Genomic DNA, 25643 nt, shown 5'->3' with positions numbered 1-25643 from the left:
GGCCGGCGCGGAGCCGCGGCCCCGGGATGTCGCGGAAGAAAGCGGCTCGGAGCAAGGGCAGCGGCGCCGCGCCCTCCGCAGCGCTGCCCCCCGCGCAGCAGGGCCATGGCCACGGCCGCGCCGCCGCCCCGAGGGGCTCCGCGCCGGTCCCCGACCTGCCCCGCAACGGCGGCGCTGCCGCGGCCGGGCGGCCCTCGCTCAGCAGCAGCGGAGAGTTCTACGACCTCGCGTTCAAGGTGCGGGGATGGGGCGGGCACGGGGGTGGCCAACGGAGAAGTTCGCGGGGCCGGGACCGGGCGGGCATCCCTGCATCCGTCCATCCCTGCATCCGTCCATCCCTGCATCCGTCCATCGCTGCATCCTCCATCCCTCTCCATCCCAGCCCGGTATCCCGTGCCTCCTGCCCGCTGGGGCCGGGCGCGGCTGCAGCGGCGGAGCCCTCCGCTCCTGCGGAACTTTAGCAAGTGCTGCTGACCGAAGGCTTTCCGCTGCGCTGAGTTATCGCAACCGCCTGCTTCCTCCGTAACAACGCCAAAATGCGGTTGCGGAGCGGGTGGCGGTGCGCCCTGGGTCGCGTCGGATCCGCGCCGGTTGCGGTTCAAACGGCTCCAGCTTGGGCTTTATTTAAGAGCTCGGATGGTTTCTTGCTGCTTCAGAGCCTGGTGAGAGAGGCACAGATGAAATGTGCTTGCACCCCCTCCATCATGCTCCCAGCCTGGAGCTGCCTTAGTGCTTCTGAGGCTGCGGATTATTAGGCTTGGAGGAGATGCTGTTTGCCATGGCAAGCCCAGCCTTGGCACGCTGCACTGGGGAGCTCAGTGCTGGTGGCACTCGGTGTGGCCACCGTGGTGTTGAGATTTGGGGTATGGGGTCCAAGAAGTGGATTCGGTCGCTGTGGGAGGCGGTTGGTCCTGATACAGCTGCAGTAACGTTCAACAGCTTCCCTAAAATGGAGCCAGCTCCGTGTTCATGCTGGTCCTTGGCCCCAGGAGCGTGCTTCTCCCTGCCCAGGATGGGGCTTTCCCTCGGGATTGTCCCCATGGCAGAGGGATGAGCTGAACGAGGTGCTGGATAAGCCCAGATGCACCGGGTAGCCAAATCCCCTGCTAACGGTCTTAGCGGCAGAGAGAAATGGGTTTGTATTCAGCAAAAGCTGGGCTATGAAACTCTCTCCTTCCCCGTCCCTCTCTGGAGGTTCCCAAGCTCTGCCAGTGCAGTGGCCAAACATCAGTTCCAGGAATGGGGCTGGATCCTGACCATCGATCCCTTGCCATGAGCCGGGCCCCTGGTGCTGTGGTGTACCTTGGCTGAGGTGTTGGTGGTGATGGGGAGGGAGCTGGGGCTTTGCAGGATCACCCTGCTCCACAAAACGGGTAGGGACGTTTAAAAACACCAGTACTGGGATTTTGCACTAAAAATGACAGTTTCCCCCCTGCCCTTGGCTGTCCTGCCCCTGTTGTGCCAGGGCTTGGTGCATGGCTCTGCTGGGACACCGGGTGCTGGAGCACCATGGCTGCATCCCACTGCCCCAAACCAAGTTCCAGCAGTGCCACCTCTCAGAGGCTGGACAGAGCTCAGGGGCATGGATCCAGATTTCAGCATGGTGGGGAGCTGTGATCCTGCCAACGGGAATGGGGTCGGTGGCCCATGGATGTCAGGAGGGCTCACGAGGAGCAGAGGCTTTGGGGAGCTGCGTTTGGGAGCATCCTCTGCTCTGCTGTGGTTTCTTTGCTGCAGGGTGGGTGCCTGCCCTGTCTGCACCCTGCGGCCGCGGCGGAGCAGGGAAACTGAGGCCCCACACGTGTGGGGTGTTTTGTGGGTGCCCTGGGGACAGTGTGGGTCCCATAACCCCCAGGGGTCTCAGCTTGCCTTGCCCAGACAGCACCTATGGGTTTCAAGGGGTGTTTGTGCCCCCATGGGATCTGTTAAGTATTGGGTGGGGGAAAGTGTCTTGAGTTTGGCCAGTGCTCAGGGACACACATGGTGCAGGGTGGGCAGTATATAATAATAAATATTATTAGTACTAATAATGTATTTATATAATATAAATAATAAATACATCATAATCCTACTGTGGCTCCCCCCTTCTCTCCCCACCCTCCCCTGGGTCCAAGGATGTCTCTCTTGGACATGCTTTTCTCCCCTCAAGAACACAGGATCTGCTGCCAGATCCAGGTATGGAGGTTTTGGGATGGATTCGGGTAACAGCCATGGGGGGATGTCCTTCCCAAACCCAGTCTCTCACACCCTGTCCCTCCATGCAGGTGATGCTGGTGGGCGACTCGGGGGTCGGCAAGACCTGCTTGCTGGTGCGCTTCAAGGACGGCGCTTTCCTGGCCGGCAGCTTCATTTCCACGGTTGGAATCGACTTCAGGGTAAGTGCTCTGGGGTCTGGTCATGGGTAACAAAACGTTGCTCCAAGGACTCAAACCTCATCATCCCGATGGGTGTCAGCGCCGGCTGGGCACCATCTGACGGCACCGCTTCACTGGTGCTTTGCCGGAGGATGCGGGAGCATCTGCTCTGCGTCCTGGGGATGCTCTGTGTGAGAGCAGCTGCTGAGGCCTGAGCAGTTGCCCAGTGAAAGCGTTTCTGTTTCTCTCAGTCAGTTTCAGTGGGTTTAAGATTTGCTTTTCCAAAGAACCAACAAATAAACACGAAACAAACCTGGCATAAACCAGAATCCCCTGGAAACGCCTCCCAAGCACAGCTCTGGGGTACCAGTGTGGAGATGTGGTGCTGGGGTGGCTCCTGCTCCCTCCGCCATGGCAGGGATGTGCTGTGCCAAGGGGTCTCTGAGCTCTCAGAGTATAGCACCAGTGCATTGGAGCTGCTGGATGGAGGGGATGATGTGAGGAATGGGGGGCAGAAGGGGACATGCACCATGTCCCGCCATGCCCTGGTGTGTGCAGAGCATCCTTTGCCAGGTGGGAATGTCTATTGCCAGTGGGGCTCTCAAAGCCTTCTCTTGGCTGTATTTCCTGAGCTGGGGCTGGTGATGGATGCTCAGGTCCAGCATCCCTATGGGACAGCAAAGCAATGGGGGCAGTGACATCAAAGAAACCTTCTGGTGACTGTGAAGGGCAATGAAGGGAGCTTTTGCTGCCAGAGTTCGCGTTGCTGGCCAGAGGATCAGTGCTCCAGGTCTCTCATAGTTCCATAACCATCTGCTTCCCCCCAAATGCACCCTCAGGACCGGTACATGCCCAGTGTCAGTGCTGTCCCTGCCCTCATCTCAGGGCACCATCTCTGTCTCTCCATGCTTTTTGGCTCCGTTTCGGTGCTGCAGTGGCGATGGGTGGGTGCAGTGAAGAGCTGGTGGTGATGCCACGCACCGGTGTTGCATCTTCCCAACCGCCTTTCCTCGGCAGCATCTCACATCTTCCCCTTTCCTGGAGGATTAGGGAAGATGAGTGTCTCTTGTAACCTGCTGTTTCACTGGGGTGTGAATAATAACTTGCTGGTACAGTGACAAGTGGAAGAGATGGGGGATAGCTCTGAAAGCCTTGGGAAGAGGCTGGTCCTTCCTGCAAACAGGCTCTCGGTGCAGAGCGTGGTGGGACTGGTGAATTGGAGCCCATCATTCTATGCAGAGGTAATTACACGATGTTTCAGGTGCTCTTACAATGAAAAGCATTCTATTACTCATTGCAGTGACTGACACTGAGGGCAGTCGCACGGTTCTGTGACTTATTGATTAGAGCAAACCACTGCTATGGAGGAGCAATCAAATTAGGGTTAATTTACTGCTGTAATAGAGCTGCTGGAGCGGCATCGGTTTGAAATGGGCAGATTATGCAGGGAGAAGATCGTGTGTGTGCCCTCAACTTGTTATTATCAGCTTTAAAAGGGGCTTAGAATTTGGGGGGGGGGGGGGCACAGACCCCACAGCTCCGTTTCCATTAGGATAATCCTACTCGCAGGTGCCCTGTAACTGAGCCCCTCTCACCGCTCGCATCACGATGCAGATGAAGCTCTTGGGTGGGAGCGCTGGCGGCTTCTGCTGCGGGAGCGCATTTTGGCTTTCCTGTGTGTCTATCTAACAGGCGAGCTGTCACATCGCAGCTCCTTCCCGCTGTGATCCCGGGATTTGGCAGCCGCTTTCCTGGCTGCAGCCAGTGCGCCTGTTTGCGGCGGTGGGTGCCTTGGAGCAGTGTAAGGTGATGAGCAAAGGTGGGGGTTTGGTGCATTGGGGGTTTTGGTGGGGTTTGTGGTGGTCACCGAGTCCTGGTAGAGAGCACAGGGTCCTCCTCGAGGCTGAGCTGTGCCCCTGTGCATGCACAGCCTTGTTGAACTGGGAATGCTGGGACCCTGGGAAAGGCTGGGAAGTCACAGGGGTGGAGCTATGTTGGGACACTGTTCTGGGGACTCTTTTCACTCCTCTTGATGCTGCTGGTCTCTGGAATGGGATGGAGCGTGCTGGGGAGCAGCCCTTGCGCCCACCCAGCCACTCTCTGCCTCCTCTTCCAGTCCATCCACTGGTCCCAGCATCAGCCGCTTGTTGTCAAACCATCAGATAAATGCAAAGCTGTGGCCAATGGGTAAGGTAGGCATGAGGGTGTGTAAATGAGCAGAAATACACTCGAAAGGAATCATAGAATCCCAAACTGGTTTGGGTTGAAGGGACCTTAAAGCTCATCCAGTTCCAACCCCTGCCATGGGCAGGGACACCTTCCACTAGAGCAGGCTGCTTGAGTCTGCCATTACAATCCCTAGCAGCCCACCAGGCTTTTCCCTCCTACTGTTTTCCTTTAGGGAGAACCTCTTGTGTTTGTTTATCATTATCTGTTAAACAAAGAAGGATGCTGATGTAATTATATCTGGAAAATAAACTGTTGATACTGGGGAAATAGCGGTGATTGTAGGATTAGAGAATGCATCCAAATGGTACCTGTTGGCTTCCAGTTTTGGAGGTGCTGGGTCCTTTGGTTTCCTTGCTTTGGAAGTTGGGTTTATGGAGCTCCACTCTGGGGGTACCCCTGGGGCGAGGGGTCCTGCTCCTGCAGGGGCTTGCTTGGAGCAACAGAAACTCCTGTCTGAGCTATGGAGCTGCATCCTACAGAGGGGAAACCCTCTTAGGGGGGGAAACTATGCCCTCCCTTGAGCATCAGTCACAGGCATTGCTTTTGGGGCTTCCAGCCATTGCTGGGTAACAACGGGAGTTGCTGTGCTGAGCCATGGTATAAGCTCTTCCTCCTCCTCCTCTTCCCCAGGGCTGGGGGGTCTCAGCAGACCCTGCATGCTTTTCCAGCTCCATATGGTGGGATTTCAAGAAGAGCCTCCTGGAAAAGAGCAGGTTTATCGCTCAGGGGTGTGAACCCCATCCTGGTGCTGCCGAAGGAGCCGCTTCTCGCTGTAATTCTGGGAATGCTGCAGAAACCTCATCAGGAATCGAAGCTGTGCAGCCAACAGTGCCTCTGCCTTGTCACAACAGCGAGCTAACACGAGAGGAGGCTCGCCAAAGTGCCACGTGAGCACCGCGTGTGCCCCTCGCTGGTGATGGGCTCTATGGGTGATGGTCCCAGCCCTGTGCTCCATCCCCAGCTGTGCAGGGTCAGCAGAGTCAAGACGTTTGTACTGGTCGGGCCTGAGAAGAGAAGAACATAAAGGGGAAAAGAGAAAGATGAGGTTTTTCTCCCTGGGAAGGTGCTAATGAGCTTCTGTGCATCAGCAGGGAGATGGTTTCTGTGTTAGTCAGGGGGATGAATCCATCGGGAAGCGCTTTGCTGGCGGAGTTCAGAGCAGGGACAGAACACGTCTTTGTGTTCTCCAAGGTGTGTGGTGGTATCGCTGCTCTTGCTGCCCCAAGGGGAAGGAGCAAACCAACATCCTCCTGATGCAAAGCTTAAGTGATGCAGGAGGAGGAGGAGGGAAGCAGCTCCAGCTCCACTTTGCGCTTCCTAAGAAGGCAGCTGGGCGCAGGGAATGTTCCCTCTGAAGCCAGGCTTTGCCCCAGGATGGGTTTGTGCTGGTTGTTATCCTGCAGGACTCTGCCCTGCTCTGCTCCAGCCTTGGCTGTGCCTCAGTTCATCCTCCCGCTGGGGCGGCTGCTGTGAATTGAAGCTGTCACTTGTGACCCTGAGCTTTGAGGACTCTTGATTACAGCGAGCCCTGTGCTGCTCCGGGGGTGGAATCAGCAGGGTATAATATAGGGCTTTGCATGAGAGGTTTGTTGCATCTGTTTGTTTTCTATTGTGTGTGTGTGTGTGCACCTTCCATCAGCACAACAGCAGCTGCTGAACTCAGCACAAGAGATGGGAAGCTTCAATCCCAGTGTGCAAACCACCACTGGATCCAGCATGTCCTGGGTCTCCATCCCTGTGATGCTCCAGTGCAGCCTTTGCCCTGGTACCTCCCTTGGAAGGGTTGGTGCAGCCTGGGGCTGCCTGAAAGCCAAGGGCTGGCTTTTATCTCAGCGGTTGGCATGGAGCATTAGCAGGGCTAATTTTCTGATGGATCAATCCGGAAAGAAGTGGGAGGGGATTTGCTGAGGCCAGAAGAAAGGAACTGAAGGGGTTTAATTCCAGTGTGTCTTTATGGAAAATTATCCTGGAACATTCGAGGGAAGGGGGTCTTGGCATCGAGCAGAGTGTTTGGTGTCTCTGTTCTCAGTCTTTGCCGTGTATCATGGTTGTGTGTGGGGTTGTGTGAGGGGCTGCAGCACTTGGATGGGTTTAGGCTGGTCCCTGCCATGGGTTTGCTGTACCAATGGATGTGACCAGGCTGGAACAGGAGCCCTGAGCATGGCAGGGGGATGCTTGTGCCCCAGCCTTGGCTATGTGTTTCCAGCAGCAGTGTGCCTGAGATGGGCTCATTCTGCATCTCCAACTGCTCCAACTGAATCTTCATAGGAGCCAGCAGCTGATTTCATACTTTGGTGCTTCTCACTGTGAGGAAAGCTGGGCTGAAGCCACCCGGAGGAGCTTTCCTGTGACGCTTTCCATCTCTTCTCCCTGGTTTGCAGGCGAGATGCTGGCGCCGATGCCGTGAGGATGAGGAGCTGCCTGAATCTGGCAGCAGCTCAGGCAGGTCCTGGAGCACTCACACAGGGAGGGCAGGAACTTTGCTGGCCACAAGAAGCCTTGGTTCCATCGGTTTATGCCATGTGCGGCTGTTGGGCATCAGCCTTCCCATGGCTGCTCCCGGTCCCGGCTCTCCAGGGAGCAAAGAGCCGTTTTTCCTGGGAATCGGAGCCCTGCCTCGCTGCGAGCTGCCGCTCTCCTGCCTCGCATAGGGACAGGGCTCTGCAGGCGGCCGAGCCTGCCATTTGCATGCAGGGGCTCAGTTGCCAAGAGATGCTGCGAGCGGCGCCTGGTGTTTTATTCATGGTCCTGTGGCTCCTGCTCCTCCTCACCCCCCTCGATGTGCTCCAGGGCTGCAGCACGGCAGCGCATCACAAGCACCCGTCCGCTGGTGGGGTCCCTGTGGACAACCGGCTCCGTTCCTGCCTTGGGGAAAGCAGCAGGGAATGGGATGGGTGCCTTCAAGTGCTTGAGCCGCTCTTTAACTGAGCGGCATCACGACAAAGAGCCCGGTTAAGAAAGCTCTTAACCAGTTGGCAGGGTGTGAAAGTGCCTTCCCTGCTCTCGGAACGCCGGGAGCTCTCCCAGCCCTTTGGTGCCTGGGAAATACCCCCGGGAATAGCTCGTGTTTGATCCGGGTGTGAGATCTGACAGTGAGAGCGCTGGGAATGGGGGTTTCGTGGGAGATGCTCAGGGAATGGTGCTGGTATCTCCCAGGCTTCCCAGTGCACGCTGGCAGCTCGCATCCCCATGGGTCTGTCCAGGTCTGGGATGGTTGGAATGAAAGGTGTCAACAGCTCAGGGTGTTTCCCTGCAGCAACATTGGAAGGGATGTGCCTTGGAAAACCATGGGAGTTTTTGGCCTGTGGGGAGCTGGGTTTTGGTGTGGGGTGATGGATCCGCTTGTGAGCATCTTATCCGGGTCACCCATCACCATGGGACCACTCTGCCCACTCTGAGGCACTTCCCCATCCCCAGGGGTGCGGGTCCATGCCCCGCTCCCTGCTTCACTCCAGCTTATCAGGCTCCCCATGGAGGAGCAGGGTGAGGAGGAAGGCTGTGGGCACACAGATGGGGTCTGTCTGTGCCTCTCTGGGCAGTGCCAGGTCAGGAATTGGCCCATTTGGGTGCTGGAGCATGAGCTGCGGTGTGAGGCTGGGTCTGCTCGCGGTGCCGGGGCCTGGGAGGGAGCGTTTTATAGCCAATAAAACATTTAAATGGGTCTAGAGTCAGTCTAAATGCTTTGACTATTTAATGGAATACATTTGGCTTAATTTCAAGTTCATCTTTGTGATAAAGCATTGAATTCAGCTGTGCAGAGCTGGGCTTTCTTTGAAAGCAGAAGGGCTTATGGGGATGGGCAGGCTTTGGGGTGCTCTGCCCCCCCATTGACGGGCATCTGGGGGCACCCCGGTCCCATGGCTCTCACCTTGCTCAGCCCCTGTGCAGGGACATTGTCCTGAAACACCAGCACCTTCATCCTCTTCCCTAGGATCCACTTTCCTCCTTATGTCTGCAGAGAGAGGAGATGGGGTCAGGTTAGTCCCATCTGGTCCCTTTTGTTGGGCTCTGGGAGGATGCAGCATCAGTGTGGCAAAGCAGAATGACAGCGATCGGCTGTTCCAAAGCCTGGAACAGAGTGCTGGTGGAAGAGCATCTCTTTGAGAGGGGGAAAAACCAGGCAAACCAATCCCATCCAAGTGGATCAGAGTTGTGTTTCCAGTGGATGGGGCTGCAGCACGGTGTGTCTGAGCAGTTATCCACTCATCCTTGGCTGGTGATGGGGAGTGAGGAACCCAGGGATCTAGGGCTTGATTACCTGCAGAGCCTTCGGAAGCAGATGTGTTGTTGGTGACTGAAGGATGCAGTGAACAGGGGGACCTGGGGGGGCTGCTGCCCCAAGGAGGAGGGTTGGGAAAGCACAGGGAGCTGTGGGATTCCTGTATGGGGCAACACTGGTGGTACCATGGAGACATCCCTGCCTTGGAGCACGGGATGGGCTCAGCGCTGTGCAGGGGTGATGCTCTCCTTGCTGGGCTGCGCTGCTGCTCCTGCTCCAGCCTGCAGCAGAGCAGAGCCATGGTGCTGCTGCTGCCTCCATCCAAGGGTGATGGAGCTGCCCTGCTGGAGCAGTGTGACTGGTTGGCTTTGTTTGTTTAACAGGGGCATAAAGCATTGCTAATCCTGGCTGCACACCCAGTCATTGCCTTGAAGGATTGAAGAACCTCTCAAAAGCAACAGCAAATATTTCATCTTTATGCCTGCACTGGAAAAAAAAAGGCTTCTCCCTGCTCATAACTCATGTGTTGGAGCCTGTGGCCCTTCAGCTTTAAACAGTGATGCTTGTTGCCCTGCTCCTTGGCTGTCCCAGGGGGAGGAGAAGCCTCGGGGTGCATTGGGGATGCTTCAGGTTGGGAAAGATGCGGTTGTGATGGACATGGTGGGTCTGGGGTCGGTGCTGCCTGCAGGAAAGTAAAGGCTGTCTAATAGGGGTTGTAAGCCCATCGGAGGATGCAGCTGGTCCTGTCGTGAGCATCTGGGCAGGTTGGGCTTCATTTCGGGTGGGCTATCTCTATTTAGTCCACTGAAGGGAGGGCAGTGGCGGGAGCTGGTCCCTGCTGCATCACTGCAGCCACAGAGCTGAGCTAGGACCTCATCTGCTGGTGTCACAGGACGTGTCCCCTGCTGCCGAGCTGTGACATCCCCGGCCCCGGTGTCACACCAGGGAAATGGCGGCTTTGCCTTTTCCAGCTTGGCTGGTGCAGCGTCACCACGGCAACGGAGAGGCCACCCCCCCCCCCAGCCGGATTATGGCATTAGCGCGGATGCTGGCGATGGGCACCTGCAGTGGGATGTGTGCTGGGAGCTGCTGCTCCATATGGATAATGAGGCTGGACTGAAATAGGCTCCTGAATCCAAGCTGAGCCGCTGGTGTCATCCCTTTGCTCCCAACCTTGAAACAAACCCCTGTTCGTATTCTCTCCCCCCAGAGGCTGGTGGAAGCATCCAGCCCCCCCCGGCAGCAAGGCCCTTGCCTTCCACTGGACAGTGATGCTGAATTTGCCCTGGATTGCCAGGATTTGCTCCCACCATTCCCTGCCAGCCCCTCCATCCCTCGCTGCTTCCTCTGAGCCAGTGACTAAGAAAAACACAACTGTGTGGCAGGGGGAATGATTCAGCCCAGTTTGTTGCTGGGGGGCTCATAGCAAAGACCCCAGGGACCAGCTTGTTGAAGGGGGCTGGTCCCTGGATGAGCATCTTGGAACTGGGATTCAGCGTCCCAGGCGGTGCAGGGACCCCTTCCCACTGCATTTAGGCTTTGATGTGTGCTTCCCCGCTCGGTGTTCGGCACACCGGGAGCTGCAGGGAAGCAGCCCTGTTTCCAGGGTCATTTCCTGAGCCCTTTCCCCTCCTGCACCCATCCATGGCATCGCCTGGAAGCACCGCGGTTGCTGCTCCTCCTGCTGTCGACTTTTAGAGCCCAGCGCAGGCTTTGGCAGCGGCACCGCCCGGCCCACACAGCCCGGAGCAGCGCCAGCATCGGGAAGGGCCCCAGCTCTGCCGGGATGCGGCTTTCCAGGATCCGGGATGCGAGCCGGCTCTGCCGGCACGGCCCCATGGCAAGGCCTGGCAGTGCTGGTCCTGGGGGTGCACGGTCCATGGCACGCTGCCCCGAACAGCCGGCACCATTGGGTTATGTTCTGCTGTGACCATAAGCTTTTGGGTGTTTCCACAGGGGTCCTGCGTGGTCCTGGAGCATGGAAGGAGCAGGATCAGGGATGTGAAGCATCCCAAGCCATTACTGTGCTGTGTTGCATCCTCGGGCTCCCATGAGTCAGAGCTTTCCAAAGGAAAAGCATTCCCAGGCGCTCACACATCCCAGGTTTCAGATGCGTGGGATTTTCTTTGTCCTCTTGGTGCTGCAGCACACATGGTCTGGAGCCAACCCTGTGCAGCTTGAATGGTGCTGGGTCCTGAGCCCCACAGGCTCTGCTCCTGCCCAGGGAGCCCAGCCATGGGGCCAGCAGCCCCTTGCCCAGCTCCTTCCCTAGACCTGCCATGGTTTGCTGATGTGCCTTGGGGAAACGTGGCTGATGTGATGGAACCAGAGCAGGGCTGGGAATTGCTTCGGGGTGAATCCTGCTGCACTGCTTGGGAGAAGGGATGGCTCCGGGTCATCTCTGTGGGGCATCCCTGTGGTGTATTGCCATGGAGCATCCCTGCAGTGCATCCCAGCAGAGAGATGCAGGGATGAAAACACCCCAAATGTGCCTGTTCTGTGGGGCATCCCTGTGGTGTATTGCCATGGAGCATCCCTGCAGTGCATCCCAGCAGAGAGATGCAGGGATGAAAACACCCCAAATGTGCCTGTTTGACAGCACTGGAGCATCATCTGCTGTGGGGGACGAGCATCCCGTGTGGAGAGGTGGTCCTGCCGCAATGGGATGTGTGCTGTACCCCTGTGCACCAGAGCATGGCGGGTGGCTCCCTGCAGGGCTGGTGCTGGGCAGGTGGGACCGAGTTCAACCCCAGCTTCCTTAAACCCATCAGTGTGCTGCTCTTATGAATGTGCATGAATTAATGGGAGAAGTGCTTGACAATGCCGAAAATAGCCCTGTTCCCAAGCATGCCTCAGTGCCTGGCAGATGTGCTTGTCCCTCCTGAACGATGCACACGTGAGGCCGAGCTGCTGGGAGCACCAGTGGTGCCATGGGCTGCTGCCAGGGATGTGATGATGCTCTGTGGGATCAGCCTGGTGCTGCCCCTCACACCTCCCGGTGCCCAGCACTGACTCACTTGGTGAATGATGGCTTTGGTTGCCCCAAACTGGTTTGACTGATGGGGGGGTTTGGTGTGGAAGCACCTCCCCATCTCCAGGACACATCCCATGCTGGTGTGAGTGTGCTGGCACAGCAGGGTCAGTGCATCAATGGGCAGGAGCACGGGGTGGTGGTATTGCCACCCATGCAAAGCAGAGCCACTGTGGTGAGCGAGGAAGAGATGAAACCTTGGAAAACCCCATATGGATGCTGGGAAGCAGCCACAGGGCTAAGGAGGGTCCTGGACTTGGGAAGGAAGCCAAGGCTCACCATGCTTCAACCATCACCGCCACTGCTGCCACTGCACCATGCATGGGAGCTGCTGCAGCATCAGGGAGCATCACAGCTCTGAGCATCACGGACCTGGTCTATGCCATTCCCAGCATCTTCCTGGACTTGCACAGGCTTGGGACAAGCCCATGCTGGTTGTTCAGCCGCTCTCTTCTCCTTGGATCCTATGGAGGATTTGGGTTTATGGCACAGGGAGAGCTGCAGGTGAAGGATGTGTTTTATGTGTGTGTGTGATACAAGGCTACAGATCCCCTTGCCAGGTCTCTGGGGATTATTGCCTTTATTTTTAGGGACGAGAAGTGCTGTTTAACAGCGCTGTTCGCAAGGGTGTCTGCAGAAGATGCTGTGTTAGTGCCAGAGGGCTGCTGCTGGGCTGTTGGCGCTGATGTGTTCAGACCTGAGGTTTGCTTCCTTTAACTGGGTTGCAAAGTCTCCTCCGAATCTTTGGGCAGGTTTCCATCCCAGTAAGTGCCAGCCCTGCCACATGAAGAGGCAATGCAGGTATAGCTGCATATGACTGCATGCACTGTGCTGCACCACGGGGCCTCGGTGGCCAGAGCTCCAGGGCCTTCCTCAGCAGCAGTGACCCCGCTGCCTTCAGGAAAGCTCTGGTTTATAGCCAGGATCATACCAAAAGCTGGTTCTGTGGCTCCAAAGCCAAGTTATAAAAGGCCTTCAGACTGGGATAGGATGAATGGAAGAGGTTTGGATGAAGCGTAAAGCAAAGGTAATGTTTCCTAACTGCTCGCTTGGGGGTTTCCCAGAGAAGGGATGGGATTGGGGCTCCCTGGATCATCCCATGGCTCTGGCTGCTGTGATGGGAGCGCTAGGTACAGCTGGCTCCTTTGACATTGAGCTTGAAGTCATTTAAGTTGGAAAAGACCCTTAAATGCATAAAACGGATGCAAGTCTTTATCCCCCCCGCTCCAGGGTAAACAATTCCCTCTATAACAGCAATGGATGTCCCGTTTTTCCTTCCCAGGGCATTGGCAGGCATTGTGTTTGCTGTGAATGAGCAGTGGTATGGCAATAAATGCTCCATAGAGATTCCTGTCCTGCTTTGCAGCGTGACATGTCCTTGATGAGGAAAATGAAGAGGAGTGTGTGGAGCAGCACATCGCTGGTCCTCGGTGCAGGCAGGATCTGCAGGAGCCGGCTCTGCCCCTGTGTGTCCAAGGATGCTTCCTTTAGAAACAGGGGTGGTTTCAAAGCATCTATTATAAAGCAGGCAATAAGAAGAGGTGGAAGGTGAGGAATGCAGCCGAGGGTGGAGGGATCATCATCCCATGGGCTCCATCAGATCCTGGTACCCAACACTGTGCTGGGAGCTGCAGGGATGGGCTGCAGCCTTCATCCCTCCTGACTATTGCATTTTGGTGGCTGTGGGCTCCGGGGTGCTGTAGCACATCCTATCCCATGGATTTCTCATGGTGGAAAGCCCATTTCCCATGGTTATCCATGAGGCTGGGGCACAGGCTTGATGTGATGTGGCGGGGATGTCTGAAGCCTCACACAGCCACATCTCCTCCTGTTGGGATGAGCCCAAGCAGCCCCATTGGGCTTACAAGCATCAATAGCCCCATCTGCCTATGCCTCCTTTAGGGAACCACCCCCTTGGGAGCAGCCAGGCTGGGAGGGGGGGTGCCATGGACCCAGTGCTGGATGCTGCAGGGCACAGGCGATGCCGAGAAGCAGAGTTTAAAGACTTTAAACTGCGTGATCCTAACCAGATCCTCTTAGCTCTAATCTGTCCCTAAGACAGGATTCTCCTTGCCAGAACCCCCTTTTCTCTGCAGCCTGATGTGAATGGCAGACGATAAGTCACTAATTCTTCGGTGTGTCTGCTCTAACAAGAGCCTTGACTCTTATCTCCTGCAGGGCTGGCAGCCAGGGAGATGCTGCTTGTGCTCTAATGTAGCTTACATGGGTCCTGACAAAGCCTGGTGCTGCAGACATGCCTGGGGTGCTGTGGGGTGCAGGGAAGGGGCTGTGCTGCCCGAGGGGCTCTGCAGGGCATATGGGGGGGTTTGTGCCCATCAAGCTGCACCAGGGGAGGTTTAGATGGAGATGAGCTCCATGGGTTAGTGCTGGCCTTGGCAGTGCTGGGGTTGGATGAGCTTAGAGGGCTTTTCCAACTCGGTTGATTCTGTGTTTTCTATAGGGCAGATTGTGGCTTTTCCCATGTAGACTGCAGCGTGTGGGGCAGGTTGTGCACTGGAATGAAGGAAGGGGGGACACACAGTGTGTGACCCCTCAATGGGGGCATGTGGAGGGGACACAGGGATCAGTGTGGGTCAGAGGCCCTGTCTGCTGCACAGTGCTGTGCTCGTCTGCCTTTCCATGGGGTTTGCTGCTGCTGAGCTGAGCACATCAGTGCTTCCCAAAGGATCTTGGCACCCAGGATCGGCTCCAAGCAGGCAGGAGTGTGTGAGGCCTGGGGGGAAAACACAAGGCAGGAGTCACTGGGTTTAGCTGTAGGGTTGGAATGCACGGAGCTGCTGGGGGATCACCTGCCCTGGAGCGAGTGGTTGGGATCTCTCTGAGAGCAGAAGGGATCGTCCATGGGATGAGGAGGAGAAGCACCTCGTCCATGGGATGAGGAGGAGGGGATGGGCAGGGTGTCCTGGTGGTGGCACAGGGGGACCACCAAAGGTGCATCCCCATGCCTGGGGCATCCTCCAGGGGGTCAGCATGAATGGAGCGGGACTGCATCCCGCCACACCACGGCACAGCCCTGCATCCAGCCCGTGTCCCTGTCTGCTCTCCCTGTCCTCAGCGGCTTTCCACAGGCTCCAGCACAGCACTGGGCTCTTCCCTCCCCTGTCTCACAGGGATGGCTTGTCCCTAAGCTGGAGGTGTTGGGCTGGATGTGCTCTCCATCGAGAGAGGAGATGGAGATCCAGGCTGGATGCGCTGCCCTGTGGCTCAGTGATGGGCAGAGCAGCCCTGCTGTAACCTGCTCTGAAAGCTGCTGTGAAGTCAAGATGAGAGCTCAGTGCTGCTCTTAGAGCCCGGTGTCTGCTCAGGGCTGATGAAACTTAACTCTTTGTTCCCATTTGTGTCTCTGACCGGACCTGGATTTAGGAAGCACGGATCCAGGGGCTGACACCGCCTCTGCTCTCTTCCTTTTTGTTCATATCAAGCTGCTGCTGCGCTCCCAGTGCCGTGTTGTTCCTGGGCTGTGGATAATGCAGAGCTGGAGGGTTGGGAAGCTCCAGCTCCTCACCTAGAGCCTGCTCGGATGGCCCATACCCCAAACCAGACCTCACCTCCCGCACCCCTGTTTGGGCACTCTCTGTGCCCAATTCGGTTTGGTTTCAAGTTCCCCAATGAAAACGCAGTCAGGATCACCCAGTTTGGCTGCTTTCACTTTGGGGACCTTTGGGAGCAAAAGGGGGGTCTCTTTGCACCCCAACCTTGACAAAGGGCTGCACTATCCCTGTGCAAGGCGGAGTGGCTGGAGGAGATGGGGTGCTAGCGGGGCTGGCATCGGCACGCGTGTGTGTGGGGAAACTTGGGGGCTTTAATGAGCAGAGCTAATGCCGGGTCCTGCTGCGTTGGGCACGGTTCCACATTGATCCTCAATCTATCTTTGCAGCCGCTTTTGGAGGTGGTTTATTTGTCTGTCTGCTGCAGCCCCATCACCACTGCATCCCCTTCCTCCCGGCACTGGAGCGCTCGTGCTTGCAGAGGCACAGGCTCCATGGGATTTGGATCCGAGTCCTGCCTTGCCATGGGACTGGGGCCCCCCAGCATCCCCTCAGTGTCCCATCGCCTTGCTGTGCTGCCTGTTTTCCTCTTGGCTTCCCGAAAGAAGGATGCCCCAATCCATCACCCACTGTGCTCCTCTCCTCTCCCCATCTCCTGGTGACCACCCCAATGGCTTGGGGAGGAGCAGCTCCATGGGGTGGTCCCTTTGCCGGTCCCCGAGTGCTGTGTGTCCTTTGCAGCCATGCCCAGCACCCCCGGGGGATGCTCTGATGGGTGCTTCTGGGCAGCATCACTGGAGCCAGCACCCATCAGAGGTACCAGGGAGCCAGGGTGAGGGGTTCCACTGCTTGGAGCCCGCAAGCATCAGCGAGCAGCTTCCCGTTTGTCAGATTAATTGTGAAGCGAGTTAATCCATGTATCCAATTTAACCTTTAAGGCTTTAATTAATGAGTTAATGCGTGGCAAAGCTGGGCAGAGGCCGGGATGTTGTGTGGTTGCTGACCCTGGGTTATGCTGCTGCTTTCCTGGCGTGGGCTCAGTGAATGGGATGGGCTGGGATGTACCAGTCGCTCCCAGTGTGGTTCCCTGGCACAGTGGGTGTGGACCAGGTAAGTGGGGGTGTTGGGGACACCTGGATTTGGGTGGGAGCATCACCCATCGCAGGATGCACATTCCCTCCATTGTGGGCATCTTCTCTTCCCTTTCCACCTCCAAATAGCTGCTCTCATGCAGTCGCTGGGGCGGGATCCTGCTGGGGCCGCTGCTGTGTTGTTAATGCTGCTCTTAATTGAGGACCATCTGCACTTGGTAATTTAATTTTCCCTGCATCTGCAAGGTTCCAGCTTTATTTATCCAAGGACCCGAGGGTTGTTTAACCCCCGAGCATCATGTTCCTCCAACAGAGGCGCTCCAGGCATCCCGCTGCAGCCCCTGCAAGGACACCACACAGCCAATGCCCCAGGAAAAAGGGCGCATAAAGACTGCCATTGCAAAGAGCAGGGCTGTGGGGATGGCTCCCTGCCTGCTGCAGCGGGGTGGGTGCTCTGCTCCGTTACCTCTGTTATGTTAAACTGTGCAAGATGAAGAACAAGCCCTGAGCAACACAACCCCTCTCATCACCATCAGTCTTGGTGCATTGACAACCCGTCTTTTGTCTTTGGATGCTTGTTAGCAGTTCAGCCCCGCAGCCGTGCCTTTGAAGGGCTGGGAGTATGGGCTTGAGCAGCAGCTCCTTAAAAAGTAATGAGAATGGAAGCTGGGAAGTCTATTAACTGAGGTAGGGGGGAAGATTTGGGTGTCTGGTTGGCATGGCACTGATGGGAGCCATTGTGTGCTGCTGGAGGCAGCCCCAGCCCTTCCCACCCCTGCTCTTCCCACCTTCTCCTTGGCTTCTTACTGGTGTTTCACACTGCGCTCAGGCACAGGAATGGAGCAGGGATGGAGGCAGGGATGGTGCAGGGATGCAGGCAGGAGCTGCTGCTCTGGCTGCGTCTCCTGCCTGCAGGAGCATCTCTGCAGCTCGTCGCCCTGAAACGCTGCTCGGTTCCATACCCAAACCCTGTGGGATCCATTTCCTCCCTCCTCCTGGTCCAGCAGCACCTGGGGCCACGTGCAGCCTCTAATGAGGTTCCAGCATTCCGCCTCCTCCACACTGTAAGTCAGTTGTAATTAGTGCCTCTCCTGCTGCTGCAGCTCTGCTGCTAATGAAGCTCCTGGAGCAGAGGGTGACGCATGAGGTGCCGCTTCCTCAGCTGCTCAGCAGATGTTCCATTGCCATGGTCCATGCTCAGGGCCATGTTCTCCCTCCCTCCATCCTGCTCACAGTGACCGGGCACACTTGCCTACAGCATCCTGCTACAGCAGCCGGCAATGGAAAGCCTCAATGGCATCATCCTGGTGGGTGATGCTGGGTACCTGCATCCCGAGGTGCCGGTGCTTGGGGCCGGGTGATGCGGGATGCACAGGGGTGGCTTTTGGGGTCTGTGCTCCTGTTTGCCTGGGAGGGGTTTAGTGGCACCAGAGCTGGTGGCAGAGCCTGGCTGGGAGAAGCAGGGAGCCAAGCAGGATGAGGGCATCCCTGACCATCCCATAGGGGGACAGAGCACCCCATAGCTGCTCTGGAGTCATCACCACAGCAGCAAACGCTGCCCCATCCTGGTGCACCATTCCCTGCCTGTGTTTTCATCCCATCCTACTGATTATTGTGCTCATTCCTGTGGATCTAAGCAGGCAAATCAATCCCTTCCCTGCTCCTTCCCCTGGGCCCGCTGCATCTTTGGGATTGTGTTTGATGAACGTGGTGCAGCACATTGGACTGCCGGATGCTCTGGGACGTGGTCTGGATCCGTTCCCTGCCCCTGTTAGCCAGGACAGCGCCCAGAGGCGCACTGATGGGCTCCCCATCCGCACAACCCCTCTCTTCCTCCTCCTCCTTCTCACCTTTCCTGCTGAAACCAAGCAAAAGAGGGAGGAAAAAACCAACACGGAGACAAACCAGTGCTCACTGGGAGAAAAATGGGCACAAACAGCAGGAAAAGGGGTTATTTTTAAGCTGCATACGGGGTGCTCGGCTCCATCTTCTGGAGCCACGAAGCTGGGCTGCTGCTGCTCATTAACTTATTGCCGGAGGTCTCCCAGCCCTCACCCACACCAGGCACGGGCAGTGCAGTGCCCAAAGAGAAGCAGCTCGCAGCGGGGATGCTCTTTGGGCTGGGCCGCAGTGAGCGTGGCTCCAAAAGGGGCTGCGATGAACGGGTGTGAGTTAAAAAGCAGGGAGAGGAGAGCAGCAGAGGGGTTTTGGGGATGGGAACACTGGGATGCCCCTGTCCCTAACCCTAACCCTAACCCTAACCGCATGTCCTCACCCCTCCCTGTCCTTTCCCTTCTCTTTCAGAACAAGGTGCTGACGGTGGATGGGGTGAAGGTGAAGCTGCAGGTACGTCCCCACGGTCCCAATGGGTGTTTGGGGCTGAGCAGAGGAGCACCGCAGAAGCAGGATCCCCATCTCCATCCTTTGCTGCTCCATCTCCCAGGCTTGTTGAGCCCTTTCAGCTGCTCTGCCCCATAGGCAGGAGCCTGCTCTGGTGATGTGCAGGAGATTCCATGTCCCCCCACAGCCGGAGCTGCTCCAGCCTCCCCTGTTTCCCTGATCCCCCTGCCCGGAGCTCAGTTAACACCATTAGTGCTGATCCCCCCCCCTGCCCTCTACAAGCGCATCGCTGCATTAAGAACTGATGAATTAAATCAGTGATCCCCACTCATCCATCTGCCCGATGGATTTTCCCATTAAGGAGCACGCTGGGAGCCCTTTGCCACGCACCATTATCTCCAGACACTGAGGAGCTGGAGGTGATGCTGCAGCATCGATCGCACTTGTCATTTTCCTTGTTACTGGCCCTGGAAGCAAAGGGATGAAGGAGCCTCTCGGGGATGCACCATGGGGGTTTGGGGCTGGGTTTAGGAGGGTCCCTCGGGGCAGTACCAGGATAGGACTGACCCCTCTGCTCCATTCTGCCCTGCAGATCTGGGACACAGCGGGGCAGGAGCGCTTCCGCAGCGTCACACACGCCTATTACCGGGATGCCCACGGTAAGCACGGACCCCACTGCTGCCCCCCGGCTCCGTGGCTCCTTCCGAGCTGCGATTCCAGGCCAGGGGAGTTGGGAATCACTGGGAAGCAGGCACCAAGGATGGAGCAGCCTCTGCGTGCTGAGGTGCAGACACCGGGGGTCCATGGCTCCCAAGGTGTATTTTACATCAGGGGACTCGGTGATGCTGTAGCCCCATATCCCCAGCTGTGACCCACAGCAGGGCCCTGGGGACCGGTGCAGAATAGGCTCTGCCCCACTGGCACTATGGCACCGTCACTAATGCACCATCCCTGTCTCCGCAGCCCTGCTCCTGCTCTACGATGTCACCAACAAAGCATCATTTGACAACATCCAGGTACAGCAGCACCCCAGGGCCCCCTGTGATGGGCTGGGGGTGGTTGTGGGTCAGTCTGAGCTGCAGGGGATGGTGTTGGAGGTGTGAACCCTGTCCAGAAGGGCTGCGGTTGGTGCTGAGCTCCTCTCATGGGGGTCTGCCCATGAGGACACAGGGGCACAGGCAGAGGAGGTTTCCCTTCGGTAGCACATAGGTGATGGATTCAGTTGAGCAGCCAATGAACGCTGTGTGTAATCACAGCTTTACTGAGTGAGACGCTCCCTCATCTTCCTCTGCTCCTTTGGGCCCCACTGGTCAGGTTTGGGCACTGCACTGCCCCATCTACCCTAGTGCCAAACCCGGGCCTATTGCAAGAGGAGAGGGTCCCATCCTGCTGCGTGCTCCTCGCCCCTGCAGCCCTGCCCTTCCCAATGGCTTTCGGGGGGTCCCTTGTGCTGCTCGAGTCTGTCCCCTCCTCACGGAGCTGATCCCCCCCTTGGGTGTAATGCAGTGTGAGTGCTGGTGGTTAATGGGACTGGGGGTCTGCGCTGAGGCTGTGATCCCGCACCCAGGCAGAAAATCACTTGGAGGCTTGATGCTGCTGGGTAACGTGGCCCCATCTGCAGCATCAGCCCCATGGGGACACGGAAGGGACGTCCATGGGGTACTCATAGCCCTGGCAGGGAGGAATCAGCACCCAGGGCTATTGCAAGGTGCCAGAAGGGAGCTGAGAGCGTTGTTATGAGTGTCTCTTGGACCAACACACCCATGGAGCCGAGTGCACTGAGCCAGATGGGGTGTGATGGGCACCAGGGGCTGCATCTGCATGGGTTAGGCTCTGACCCTGGATCCCCCTCTCTTCCCTGGCTGCTGGGTGCTGATGCAGGATGCTGCTGGGGGTGAGCATCACCCGTCGGTGCTGGGAGCCAGGCCCTGAGCTGCAGCAGCGCTGCCCCCCCAGCAAGAGGCTGCTCACACTGCAGGGTCAGGGATTCCAGGGAATTAGGGCAGGTTTGATGGGATTAGCGTGGATTTGAGCGCAGGGAAGGCACCCCACAGCTTGGGGAGGCAGGGTCAGCCCCATGCCAGGATGAGTGCATTGGGCACAAGGGACAGCACGTGCAGGACATGGGCACAGGGCACATCCTTATCCTCCCAAAGCAGAGTTGATCTGAGCATCTCAGCTGGGCTTTAAGTCCTGCAACCACAGGGGAAGAGGCGCTGCCGAATCCCTGCCTGTTTCACATCCATCCTCCTCCTCCTCCCGCCCTGTGTCCCTGCAGGCCTGGCTGACAGAGATCCATGAATACGCACAGCAAGACGTGGTGCTCATGCTGCTGGGAAACAAGGTGAGCGCATCCCTGGCATTGCCAGAGCCTCCTCTTCCTCCCATATGGTCCCTGTGATGGAGGCGTGCTGCAGGGACCCCAGGGGGGTGTCGGGGTCCATGGGGACAATGGTTTGGAAGGACAAGGGCCTTCCGAAGCACCCCAAAAGGCTCTTTGCTGCTGCTGTTTGCAGGTGGATTCAGCCCAGGACAGAGTGGTGAAGAGGGAAGATGGAGAAAAATTAGCCAAGGTACATGAGGACTGCTGGAGGTGGTGGATGTGTGGGTGCGCATGCAGATGTACCCCATGAACTGGTTAACTGGAGACCAGCCTGGCCCACAATACCTCTGGGAACGCTTTGCTTCCTTGTGCTCTCCTCTTTCTCCTCTCCTTCCTCCATGCTTGCACTGTTCTGAGCTCCTTTGCCCTCCAAAACCAGTTCAAGGCTGTGTAAGAGATGCCTGAGCTGTGGATCCTTGATCAGCTTTCCCTGCCCAGCACATACAGCCCTGCCCCAGGTTCCTGTGACAGGAACCAATGTTGCCCGGGGCTTGGTGCAAGCTGGGAGCCCTCAGGAGTATCCCCAATGATGTTTCTGACCCCCCTGTGCCTTTTCCCGCAGGAATACGGAGTGCCCTTTATGGAGACCAGCGCAAAAAGCGGCCTCAATGTGGAATTAGCATTCACAGCCATTGCAAAGTAAGTGGGGGCTGTGCTGGGCACTGGGGCAGGGGTTGGAATGGGATGAGCTCTAAGGTCCCTTCAACCCAAACCCTTCCATGGGTCTACGATGGAGACGGAGGCGAGTTGAGCTGTGCTGGAGCAGGCAGCTCCGAACCTAACGTGGTTCCCTCCTCCCGCAGGGAACTGAAGCACAGATCCCTGAAGCTGCCCAACGAGCCCAAATTCAAGCTCCACGACTACGTGAAGAAGGAAGTGCGAGGCTCGGGCTGCTGCAGGTCCTAATGCGCCCGGCGCGCGTGTACAGAGACTCATGCCAAGTGTTGGTGTGCGGCGCCCTCCCTGTGGCCAGTGTGTGCATGTCTGTGTGTCCTGTCCGTACCTACCCACGGGGTGAGCTCAGGCACGGGGAGCTGCAGTGCAAGCGCTCTGGGATGCTGAGCCGTGGGCCCAGCGCTGCTTCCCGAGCCCCCGGCGCATCCATTGGCATTCCCGGTGTGGATGGGAGGTGGGTGCTTGGGAAGGGACCAGGATGGGTAAACCCGGTCGTCTCCATCCCTTCAGCAGCGGTCAGGAGCTTCTTTGATGTTGTGTGACCAAGGGGAGCAAACACCTTCTCCCCACTGACATCCAGGTAGGAAAAGGCCCTGAATTCCCTTTTCTTTCCCTGGATACCTGGAACTCTGCTGTTCAGAGCCCTGGCACACAGGAAAGACTGTTTTGGAGGCAACCGTTTTTGTAGTTGTGTCCATCTGCCCATCTTTTCCATGGTGTAAAACACAATGGAGGTTTGTCCTCTGTCCCACAGAGCTTCACTGTCCAAGTAAGCTCCGGGTAAGCTCCTGCTCCCCTGTGTGTTGTACAGAGGTCTCCTGGGTGTCTCTCTGTCGGGTAAAGGCTTTGGTTCTCTCATTCTGCCGTTTCTAGTACCTTAATGGAGAAGAAACCCAGTGCATTGCAGCTTGTTCATGTGAGTGCAACAGCGTTTTTAGACTGCAACAACGCTTTGATATCTCCAAAGTCCTCTTGGGACAGCTCTTTCTTTTACCGAAGCAAGCTGGGGGCAGTACTGCAGGCCTGGCTTTTACAGGCTTCAGGCTCTCCCGCCAGCTCCCTTCAATGGGCTCCTCACCCCTTGGGTCTGTGTCAGGCTTTTGGCTTTTTTTACTTACAAAAAGCTGCACTTGTAAGTCCAAATTTGAACCGAGAGGAAGAGCTCGGCCTCTGGCAATTCTCCTCTTTGCAAATCGCAGCTCCCTGCGCTGCCCTAAATGAACCACGTGAAACAACACAACCCATCCATCCCCAACACAACTCCAGCCACTCGCAGCTCGGGTGACCTTCACCAGCCTCTCCTACATGAAGCTGCTGATCTGTTGTGACCCTGCCCATGGCAGGGGGCTGAATTGGATGAGCCTTAAGGTCCCTTCAACCCAAACCGTTCCATGATTCATCCCACAGCCACCTCCGTTCTCATTCTGTTCAGCACATTCCTGTCCCCAGTACCCCTCGTTGCACAGACACAAAGCTACAGGGAGTCTATAAGCAGTGGTATTCACCATGCTCCCATCAGGCTGCCTGCCTTCTCCCAGGGCAGAACAGTCTTGCATCTATCTTGCTGTCTTGAAGAAGGAGCTGTCCGCTCTTCACTTCAATGTGGGACCAAAACCAGTTTAAAAACTGATTTAAACAAGGGAGATGTCAATGCTGCCCTTTGGAGTGCTTTAACTAAGCCAACTGGGAGCTAACTCTGCTACAGCAGACCCATCACAACTGCCTTTGAGGGGTTACACCTGACCCCTAAGGCAGACTCAGCCCCCAGCATTCCCAGCCGCAGGACTGGTATCCCATGGCTTGGGGTTTGATTTTCCATGGGCCATTACTGCCACCAAGCGATGAGGAATCCAGTGCCGGGTGCGCTCCCACTCGGCCGCGCACACAGCCCCAACCCCGTGTTCTGCTGCCTCCTGGTTACAGCTTTGGTTTCATTCCTGTTAATAAAGTTTTTTAATAACCCCTCTGGCTACAAAGGGATCTGATTGTCCAATGGAGATGCCTGCACTGGGGGAATCAGAGCTCATTCTTGAGCCCATCATGAGCCTTCAATGACCAGCAAGGGCTCAGGTGCTGTGTTGTCTTAACCTGGCTACTGCCATTCCAAATGTTCTTATAAATCCATTAAGAAGGGAAAGGGTAAGGGGAATCTCCATCCTTTACTGGATGCAGCAGGAACATCATGACTGATGTCTAACCAACCTGATCTTCCCCAAGGTGAGCTGCTCGGTGGATGGTGTCTTACCTTGGACTTCACTAAAGCCTTTGCTTTCCACAGCATTCTCCTGGAGAAACCAGCTGCTCCTGGCTTGGATGAGCATAATCTTTGCTGGGTAAACTGGCTGAGCCCAAAAGTGGTGAGAATGGAGTTAAACCCAGTCACTGGCTGGTCACAAGTGGTGTTCCCCAGGGCTTGGTGTTGGGGACAGTTGTTTAATGTCTTAATGATCTGGATGAGGGCATCAAACATGCTGCAAGATATTGAGATGCTGGTGCAGGGCCTGGAGCACAGCTGTGCTGGGACAGCTGGGGATGTGGGGGATTCAGTCAGGAGAAGGCTCAGGGGGGACCTGATGGCTCCCTACAAGTGCCTGACAGGAGGATGGAGCCAGGAGGGGCTGGGCTAGCCAAGGAACAAGGGATGGGACAAGAGGAACCGGCCTCAAGCTGCACCAGGGCAGGTTTAGATGGAGCTGAGGAACAATTCCTGCCCCAGAGGGTGCTCAGGCATTGGAACAGGCTGCCCAGGGCAGGGCTGCAGGCACCGTCCCTGCAAGTGTTCACACCCCGTGGAGACGAGGCCTCAGTGCCATGGGTTAGCAGTGGCCTTGGCCGTGCTGGGGAATGGTTGGACTGGGTGAGCTTAAAGGGCTTTTCCAACCTAAACAATTCTATGATTCTAATTAAAGGGCTCTAGTCTAAGCTGAGCTGTAGCACGTGTATCAAGATGCTCTGGTTGCCCTTAAGGTAAGAGAGAAGTTCTGCCAGGTACCCTAATGCAGAGTTTAAATTCAATCTGGCTTTATATACCAGGGATATAATAACAGAAGCAAAAGCAAAACAAGTCTTTTCAAAACTTTATTAGAATCTTTAAGCTCTAAAATTGGCCCAATACAGCATGGAACAGTTGCAAGGGTTTAAGCTGGCTTCAGGATGGGTAAAGCACATCAACTGAGCATCTTATATACCAGAAAGCTCGTTAGCACTAAGGGCGCCGAGATTGACATCATTTCAACGAGCTCTACACAACCCAGCCCTGCAGATCACGCTGCAAACCCCTTCAGCTCCCCCCACGGTTACCTCAACCTTCCCCATGCAGCAGGGTTAAATCGACCTCGGGTTTCTTTTAGCGCACCCAGCTCCTCAGCGGCTCCGTTGTGCTTCAAACCCCACCCGGAGCACAGGAGCAGCAGCAGCTCCCCTTGGGGCCCGGCCTGCACCGCTCCAACCCCGGTACCGCCGCGATCGTGCCCTCGGCGCTGCGATCCGGCTCCCTGAGGAGAGAAAGGAGCGCAGTGAGAGCAGGCCCCGCCGCCGCGCCGCCCGCCCGGCCCCGCCGCCCCCACGGGCCTCAGCCGTGCGTCCTCAGCAGGGGCCGCGGCCGCCCGCCGCCCTCAGACGAGGTGTCAGAAAGGGTACATGGAGGAGATCATCACCGGCCCGGCCCTCACGTCAGAGCCCCGTTACCGACCACAGCCCCGTTATCAGCACCGGTACCGGCGCCCGTACTCACCTCCAGACGGTAAAAGAAAGCGTGCTTCCTCCTCGGCAGCTTTTATAGCACTGCCCACATCGCTATTGGTCAGGCTGCC

General features: G+C 56.9%; 1 protein-coding gene and 1 non-coding gene across 2 annotated transcripts; one reads left to right on the top strand and one right to left on the bottom strand.

Annotated features, from left to right (window-relative positions):
- On the top strand, positions 1–22087 carry RAB26 (RAB26, member RAS oncogene family). Its single transcript, XM_061349167.1, has 9 exons — positions 1–236; positions 2265–2375; positions 18738–18779; positions 19366–19432; positions 19737–19789; positions 21052–21117; positions 21290–21346; positions 21719–21795; positions 21960–22087. Exons 1-9 carry the CDS (start codon positions 27–29, stop codon positions 22060–22062), a joined length of 786 nt encoding a protein of 261 aa, XP_061205151.1. The 5' UTR covers positions 1–26; the 3' UTR covers positions 22063–22087.
- Positions 22088–25397: 3310 nt separating this feature from the next.
- Positions 25398–25492, bottom strand: LOC133210114 (small nucleolar RNA SNORD60). The gene has a single exon (XR_009724863.1). It is a non-coding gene; the product is annotated as a small nucleolar RNA SNORD60 (small nucleolar RNA).
- Positions 25493–25643: the final 151 nt, after the last annotated feature.

This window comes from Neopsephotus bourkii, unplaced genomic scaffold (genome assembly GCF_033783945.1).
Source record: "Neopsephotus bourkii isolate Nb327-2 ecotype Australia unplaced genomic scaffold, CSIRO-AGI_Nbou_v1 NB_384, whole genome shotgun sequence".
NCBI classification, from domain to species: Eukaryota; Metazoa; Chordata; class Aves; order Psittaciformes; family Psittacidae; genus Neopsephotus; species Neopsephotus bourkii.
Note: the sequence above shows the minus strand (reverse complement) of the source record. Positions and strands in the feature narration are given on the sequence as shown.